The sequence below is a fragment of the Gossypium hirsutum genome, chromosome D10 (genome assembly GCF_007990345.1).
Source record: "Gossypium hirsutum isolate 1008001.06 chromosome D10, Gossypium_hirsutum_v2.1, whole genome shotgun sequence".
NCBI classification, from domain to species: domain Eukaryota; kingdom Viridiplantae; phylum Streptophyta; class Magnoliopsida; order Malvales; family Malvaceae; genus Gossypium; species Gossypium hirsutum.
Window position 1 is genome coordinate 52,100,030 of NC_053446.1, and position 8,701 is coordinate 52,108,730.

The 8,701-nt window shown below is 40.4% G+C and overlaps 1 protein-coding gene across 1 annotated transcript; it reads left to right on the forward strand.

The window, feature by feature from the left end:
- The first annotated feature begins 2,324 nt into the window (after positions 1-2,324).
- Positions 2,325-3,263, forward strand: LOC107915625 (uncharacterized). The gene is made up of 2 exons (XM_016844762.1): positions 2,325-2,637; positions 2,767-3,263. Exons 1-2 carry the CDS (start codon positions 2,325-2,327, stop codon positions 3,261-3,263), a joined length of 810 nt encoding a protein of 269 aa, XP_016700251.1.
- The last annotated feature ends 5,438 nt before the right edge of the window (positions 3,264-8,701 follow it).

An 8,701-nucleotide genomic window follows, 5' to 3' on the forward strand; every position in this document is an offset into this window, starting at 1 on the left:
GTAGACAGCTTTGAAGGAACACATAAATAAATAGTGAAAACATATATGAATATTTAGCTAGCACGGGTTACATTAAAAATGGATCATGTGGCCAGGGCCAATTTGGGCCAAGTGGGCCACATGGGCATGTGAGCCTATTTTTCTGAATATTTTTGTAAGGTTGCACTAGTCGCCCAAGTCGACTTTGGACCAACTGTAGGGTCGGTTGGTGATATCTAAATGTATGTACTATGAATTGCATAATGGCATGACATATTTTGTATGTTGCATTGCCTCGGGGTGGGTTGATTGATATTTGGAGGAAGTGTCTGAAAGGCTATTAAGCCAATTATCTGGCAGCTCAGTTGCAACCTTCTGATTATGTGCCACATTTCAGTACAGCATGGTGTGTAAGGATGGGTGGGTTGATTTAATCCCCACATGGTGTGTAGGGTTAGACGGAGTTGGTGTGTAGAGGCTGGTGGGTAGGATTCTGATTTACTGTATTTGCATTCTGTATCTAATGTGGGCCAAGGCCTTCATGTATTTCTAAGACTGTATCTGAACAGCCTAAGGCCCAAACTAATTCTGTGATGGGCGCAGGCCCAAACAGTATCTAACTGAATTATGTTGATTATCTGTATGCATGTTTTCTGTAGGGATTACACACTGAGTTTGTAAAAACTCACCCTTTCTCTTTTTAATCTGTTCAGGTAATCCTCATACTTGACGGGTCAGTGTAGCGGAGGACTCGACCGTGGCCACACGTAAATTTTAGACTGTTTTCTGTTAATGTCTAGAATTTATTACTTATTTGGGGTTTTTTATGTAACTTTTGGACTATGGACTGGTTGGCTTTAAGTTTGGGACTTTATACTATTTTATGAATTTTTTTAAACTGGAACTCAACAACACACAATTTTTCAAAAACTAAGGATTTTGTAAATAAAAACAATTTTCCCTAAATTAATTGGTTACAAAAGCTTCCGCTAAGAGACAAGTTTTAAAGCAAATAAACTACTACTTATTTTTTCTGAATTAAATAAAAGTTAACTAACTGTAATGGTTTTAACTCGACAATTTTGCCTTAAAATCTCATTTCATGTGACATCGCCAGATTCAACCTTAACATCTAGACCGGGTTTGGGGTGCTACATTTAGTGGTATTAGAGCAAGGTTGCAAAACTAGACTATGGATTTGAGTTTTAAAAATTGGTTTTAAAGAAATGATTTTAAATGGTTTAAAATATTTTCGACTGAGTATGTGGTACACTGAGTTTCCGGCGTCGATTCTATAAGTGTTCTAAAAACTCTGATAAGTTTTTAAAAATATGAGTAGCGTATTCTGAAACTATTATAGGTAGTATATTGTACTGAGAACATTGTAGATAGTGTATACTGAAAAAAGTAGCAAAATTGAAAACTGTAGTAAGACTGTGATTCATGATAACAAACTCTAAACTTCTAGTACTATTTTGCATAAAATATTTACTAATAGATATCAAAACTGTAACTGATTCATAAAACTATTAACACAGATAAGTTATGAATTCTACGATGAGCGCATGAGGTATCCGTGAACAGGATACTAGAGGCCGAGGTAGAGGCTGTAGAGGGGTTTGAACCGAGTCCTTTTTGTTCGGAAGCATGCCAAATCTAGATATGAGCGAGACGCTGGTTTCACCTGCTACAGAGGCTGGGTCTCATGATCGTATGGCTAGGGTCATTGGGCCCAACACTAGATCTGGGAGTCGAAGGTGAGTTACAGGACGACCCCGATCCAATAGGGCTGAGCTATTCAGGGGTGTCACTAGAGTCGCCCCTAGCGTGGCTGAGTACTGGATGGAGGCCACGAAAAGAATCATGGACGATTTAGAATTTACCACTGAACAGAAATTAAAATGGGCTATTTCCTTGCTTCGCGATGAAGCATGCCAATGGTGGCTGACTGTTAAGGAGGGCACTCAGCCCGAACGATTGACATAGGATTTCTATATGTCCACTTTCCAAGGTAAATATGTAGGGGCAAGCTACATCGATGCTAGAAGACGTGAGTTTCTGAATCTCACGCAAGGGGATCGTTCAGTGGCCGAGTATGAGGTCGAGCTTCTGAGGTTGAGCCACTATGAATGAGGCATGATGGCGACTGGAGATAAGCACTATGTCCACTTCGAGGATGGACTCAGGGATAGTTTGAGAGTTCTGATAGCTCCGCAGAGGGAGCGTGACTTTTTAGCATTGGTAGAGAATGCGAAGATCACCGAGGAGGTGAAGCACACTAGCAACAAAACTAGGATAAGGAGAGAGGCAAGAATAAGAGGGATTCGGAGCCCTCGAGTTCTGGGATGAGGCCTAAGAAAAATGTCAGATTTGGTGGGATAGTTAGAGTTAGGGCCCCTGTTGCATCTAATGGGATCAGGCTTTGCGGACATTGTAGAAGACGCCATCTGGGCGAATGTTGGAGGACAACTGGGGCTTGTTTAGGATGTGGGTCTACTGAGCACTGTGTTGGGGAGTGTCCGCTGAGGGCCGATCAGGTGCAAGTTACGGGCTCTGGTACTGCACAGCCACCGAGGGTAGTTCAGCAACCGCCCAGGGGCCGTGATCAGGCTAGGAGTGATAATGGTATGGGTCATGGGCAGAGAGTACCGGGCAAAGGTACTGGACAGGCTGAGGCGAGATAGTCGGCCCTAGTTTATGCTACTCGTCGCCAAGATGATAGACATTCTCCGGACGTCATCACGGGTACGTTTTTTATTTTTGTTGTGCCTTACACTGCATTGATAGATATAGGATCTACGCATTCCTATATTGTCTATTCTGTTTCCAAAAACCTAGAGATTCTAGTTGAGAGTACTTCTAGTGAGGTGACTGTGCTGAGCCTGCTGGGGCAATTTGTTAGAGTTACCAAATTGTACAGGGATGTTCCCTTAGAGGATCAAGGGACAGTATTTCAGGCTGATTTGATGGAGCTTCCATTATGGGAGTTCGATATGATATTGGGGATGGACTGGTTGGTCAAGCATCATGTCAATTTGGATTGTGCGACTAAGAGGGTCATATTGATAACTGAAGGGGGTAATATAGTTGTGATTGGGGAACGCTGGAATTACTTAGCTAACGTGATCTCTACATTGGTAGCTGAAAAACTGGCTCGCAAGGGATGTGATGCGTATTTGGCCTACGTAAGTGTTTTCGCTTCTTGGGACTCTACTATTAAGGACTTCAGAATTGTGAGGGATTTTTCAAACGTCTTTCCTGATGAGCTACCGGTTTACCTCTGAATCGAGAAGTAGAGTTTGGGATTGAGCTTTACCCTGGTACAGCTCCGGTGTCTATTGGTCCCTATTGAATGGCACCGAAGGAGCTTAATGATCTCAAGGCTCAAATTCAAGAGTTATTAGATCATGGGTTCATCCGCCCTAGTGTGTCCCCATAGGGAGCACCGATATTGTTTGTTAAGAAAAAGAATGGATCCATGAGGATATGTATCGACTACCGACAACTAAATAAGTTGACTATTAAGAACAAGTTTTCACTTCCAAGGATTGATGATTTGTTTCCAAGGGATGTCTGCGTTCTTCGAAATTGACTTGTGTTCTGGGTATCATCAGTTAAGGGTTAAGGAGGCTGATGTGCATAAGACGACATTTAAGACTCGTTATGGTCACTACGAGTTCCTAGTGATGCCATTTACATTGACTAATATACCGGCAGCTTTCATGGATCTGATGAACTGAGTGTTCAGCCCTATCTAGATCAGTTTGTAGTGGTGTTCATTAATGACATATTGGTTTATTCGAGGACTGAGGATGAGCTTGACGAGCATCTTAAGATTGTTCTTCATATTTTGAGGGAAAAATAACTCTATGCTAAGTTCAGTAAGTGCGAGTTCTGGTTACATGAAATAACATTTCTGGGTCATGTCGTGTCTGCTGAGGGAATTCGAGTCAATTTTCAAAAAATTGAGGATGTATTGGACTGGAGTAGCCTAAGAATGTGCTTGAGATCTGCAGTTTTTTGGGGTTGGCAAATTATTATCGACGGTTTGTGGAAAGATTTTCACTGATCGCAGCACCCTTAACTAAGCTGTTATGTAAAGGTGTACCATTTGACTGGACTAATGCACAGCAAGAGAGCTTTGAGAAGCTTAAGACTGTACTGACTAAGACTCCTGTTTTGGTACAGCCTGAACCTGGAAAGGAGTTCACTATTTATAGTGATGCATCACATGTCAGTTTGGGATGTGTGTTGATGCAAGATGGTAAGGTGGTTGCATATGCGTCTTGTCAACATAAGACACACAAGGCGAACTATTTGACGCACGATTTGGAGTTGGCCGCCGTAGTCTTTGCATTGAAAATCTAGAGGCATTATCTATACGGTGAGAAATGTATTATCTACACTAATCATAAAATCCTCAAGTATCTCCTCACTCAGAATGAGTTAAATCTTAGGCAGCATAGATGGGTTGACCTGCTTAAGGATTATGATTGTACCATTGAGTACCATCCTGGCAAGGCCAATGTGGTGGCCAATGCATTGAGCCGTAGGGCTATGACCGATCTGAGAGTGATGTTTACTCGACTTAGCCTATTTGACGATGAAAGTCTGTTGGCAGAACTTCAGGTCAAACCGACATGGATTGAATAGATTCAAGGTAAACAGTTGGGGGATAAGTCTCTCAGGTTGCATTTTCGTCAGGTTGAAAATGGTGGCACTACTGATTTTAGGATAAATAGTGATGCGGTACTTTGTTTTTGTTGTCAAATTTGTATATCGAATGATGATGATTTAAGGCAGTCGATTCTGAGAGAGGCGCATGGTAATCCCTATACTATGTATCCCGGTTCGAACAAGACGTACCGAGATCTTTGGGAATTGTACTAGTGGCTAGGGTTGACGCATGAGGTTACCGACTTCGTTGCTCACTGTTTGACTTGCCAGCAGGTTAAGGCTGAGCATCAGTTACCTTCGAGTTTGCTGCAGCCGGTTAAGATACCGTTGTGGAAATGGGAGCGAGTAACGATGGACTTCATTAGTGGGTTGCCTCTAACACCCACTAAGAAGGATTCTGTTTGGGTAATCGTGGATCAATTGACAAACTCTGCTCACTTCATCCCAGTAAGGACAGACTTTTCTCTTCAGAAATTAGCTAAGCTCTACATATCGAAAATAGTGAGACTACATGGGGTACTTGTCTTGATCATTTTCGATAGGGATCCTCGTTTCACGTCTCGGTCCTAGAATAAGCTTCATGAGGCTCTGGGTTTAATATTAGACTTCAGTAATGCTTTCCATCCTCAGACAGATGGTCAGTTGGATAGGGTGATTCAAATACTAGAAGAAATGTTGAGGAGCTATGTTATTGATTTTCGAGGCAGTTGGGAGGAGTACTTGCCGTTAGCGGAGTTTGCCTACAATAATAGCTTCCAGTCTAGCATCCAGATGGCACCTTACGAGGCACTGTATGGTCGTAAGTGTCGCACTCCTTTATGTTGGACTGAGTTAGGTGAGCGACGTGTTCTAGGTCCTGAGTTGGTCTCTGAGACAGAGGATAAGGTTAGATTGATTCGAGATCATTTGAAAGCAGCTTCTGATAGGAAGAAATCTTATGTGGATTTGAAGAGGCGTGAGATCAGGTATTCTGTGGGGACTTAGTTTTTCTCAGGGACTCTCCATGGAAAAAGGTTCTGAGGTTCGATCGCAAGGGCAAGTTGAGCCCTCGGTTTATTGGACCTTACCGCATTCTGAAACGTGTGGGACCTGTCGCTTATCAGTTGGAGTTACCTTCGGAGTTGGACCGCATTCATAATGTTTTTCACGTCTCGATGTTGAGGCGTTATCGCTCTAATCCCACGCATGTTGTTTTTATTGAGGAGATTGAGGTTAGGCCAGACTTGACCTTTGAGGAGGAGCCAGTTCAGATTCTTGAGCGTGATGTAAAGGTCCTTCTAAAAAAGTCTATTCCCTTAGTGAAAGTTCTGTGGCGTAATCATAGCATTGAGGAGGCCATGTGGGAGCCTAAAGATACGATGCGTCAATAATATCCTTATCTGTTCTGATCAGGTAAAATTTCGAGGACAAAATTTTCTTTTAAGGGGTAGAGTTGTAATGCCCCAAAATTTCTCATTTCGTTATTGTGAAAATATGACACAAATATTTGTCAGCTTTAGTGGTTATGTTCTAGGAGTGTTTGGGAGGTCCCAAGTTCAAGTATTCGCTTGGAGAAATTTTGGTATTTGGAATGAATTAGGCCTTAATCTTGTTCAGTAGGCTTTTATTTGATTGTTGGGTAAATTACATCAGAATGGGTCTTCCGGTCTGGTGGTTAAATGGTGTGTTATTATGGTGGAGGTCTTGTGTTTGAATCCTTATGCAAGAAAGGGTATTATTTTTTTTGCTCAGATTTCGGGATAGAGTTGTGGATGTGTAGTGGGAATTAGGGGAGAAGATTAATGGATTTTGGGGGTTATCGTGATTTTATTTTATTTTTTCCCATAACTGAATTTTGACGCTCTTGTCCAAAAAAATTTTGCAATCTATTCTTCTCCCTCTCCTCTTGCCAAAATTCTCTGAGTTTTTCCATCTTTCTCTTCTTTTTCTTCATCTTGATTTTTCCCTAATCTATTTATTTTCCATCATTTTCGCACGCAGTTAGTGCTTACTTAGTTTCAGTAATTGTTTCTCATCGTTTCTGTCATGAATCTCTTAGTAACTAAAGTGGTAATGTTTCTTCCCTGCGATTTGGGCGTAAGACGAGGCTCGGACTGGTGAATTCAGTGTTCTCATCTTAACAATAGTTAAATGCAGGGTTATCGTTGGAGGTAAGTTGGGTTTCTGTTCGTTCTTGGTTGTTACTTCACTTGTAAATCTGTTAAATTGATGTTGAGTGTCTTGATTATAGGCTTTGGAGTGCTTGAGGACTGTTTTAGCATCAAACAAAACTAGGTGTGTACCCGAAATGCAAAAAAAAAAAGAATTCGGAGAAAAGCCGAAATTGCTTGCTATTTGGACAGCAGTAGGGTAATTTTGAAAAATCGCCATAAATTTTGAAAATCGAATTAGAGGATCAAAAAAATATGGAATTAAAGCTTATTGAGTCTAGTGTCTCATAGAAGAAATGGTGTAAGTAATGAAATTGTAAATCGTGAGATATAATAATGTTTGTGAGACAAGGTCAGAATGAATTCGAGTTCCCCTATTCGGGCTTTGGAAAATAATAAAAAATTAGAGAAAAATAATTATAGGTTAAAATTTACATGTTTATATTATTAATGAGTCTATTTTCAATAGAAACAAATGGGTACTTCATCCAAATTTTGTACTAAGAGATAATTATTTTTTAGCAAAGAAGGGTCGAAGCTGTCAGACAGCAGAGTAGAGGTAAGTTTGAAGATTTTACTATACTTATTGGATGAACCAACAATTCTATAAATTTTATGGTAGAAAGGTATCTGAGTGTATTTTCAAAGACATCAAGTGGATTTTAATTTGGAATTCTGTAGCTCAAGATATAAATAATTTAGTAACAGTGTCTCAAGTAGACAACTTTGGAGGAACACATAAGTAAATAGTGAAACATATATGAATATTTAGCTAGCACAAGTTACATTAAAAATGGATCACGTGGCCAAGGCCAATTTGGGTCGAGTGGGCTACATGGGCGTGTGAGCCTATTTTTCTAAAAAGTTCTGTAAGGTTGCAGGGGTCACCCAAGTCGACGGTGGACCTATTGTAGGGTCGATAAGCTTTACTTAGACCCCTAAATGTGTGATCTGTTTGACCGATTTCTATACCGAGCATGACTTAAGATATCTGAATGTATCTACTGTTAAGTGCATAATGGCATGACATATTTTGTATGTTGCATTTCATCGGGGTGGGTTGATGATATTTGGAGGAAGTGTCTGAAAGGCTATTAAGCCTATTATTTGGTAGCTCAGCTGCAACCTTCTGATTATGTGCCGCATTTCGGTACAGCATGGTGTGTAGGGATGGGTGGGTTGATTTAATCCCAACATGGTGTGTAGGGTTAGACGGAGATGGTGTGTAGAGGTTGGTGAGTAGGATTCTGATTTACTGTATCTACATTCTATATATGACATGGGCCTAGCCCTAATTTATTTCTGAGACTGTATCTAAATGGGCGAAGGCCCAAACTAATTTTATGATGGGCACAGGCCTCAAACTGTATCTAACTAAATTTTGTTGATTATCTGTATGCATATTTTTTGTGGGGATTACACACTGATTTTGCGAAAACTCACCCTTTCTCTGTTTAATCTATACACGTAATCCCCACACTTGACGAGTCGGTGCAACAGAGGACTCGACGGTGGCCACACATAAATTTTAGATTGTTTTCCGTTAATGTCTAGAATATATTACTTATTTGCAGTTTTTTATGTAACTTTTGGACTATGGACTGGTTGGCTTTAAATTTGGGACTTTATACTGTTTTTATGGATTTTTTTAAACTGTAACTCAACAAAACACGATTTTCTAATAACTAAGGTTTAAATAGAAACAATTTTCCCTAAATTAATTGGTTACAAAAGCTTCCGCTAAGAGACAAGTTTTAAAGCAAATCAACTAGCACTTATTTTTTCCGAATTAAATAAAATTTAACTAGCTGTAACGGTTTTAACTTGACAATCTTGTCTTCAAATCCCATTCCATTTCGCATCACCAGAATTAGCCATAACGTCTAGCCCGAGTA

Bases quoted from the DNA above. Each gene is read 5' to 3' on its own strand.
- LOC107915625 (XM_016844762.1), top strand. From the start codon at position 2,325: ATGAGGCCTAAGAAAAATGTCAGATTTGGTGGGATAGTTAGAGTTAGG. The intron at 2,638-2,766 runs GTACTGGACAGG...CTGCATTGATAG, and splicing joins GCAGAGAGTACCGGGCAAAG to ATATAGGATCTACGCATTCC.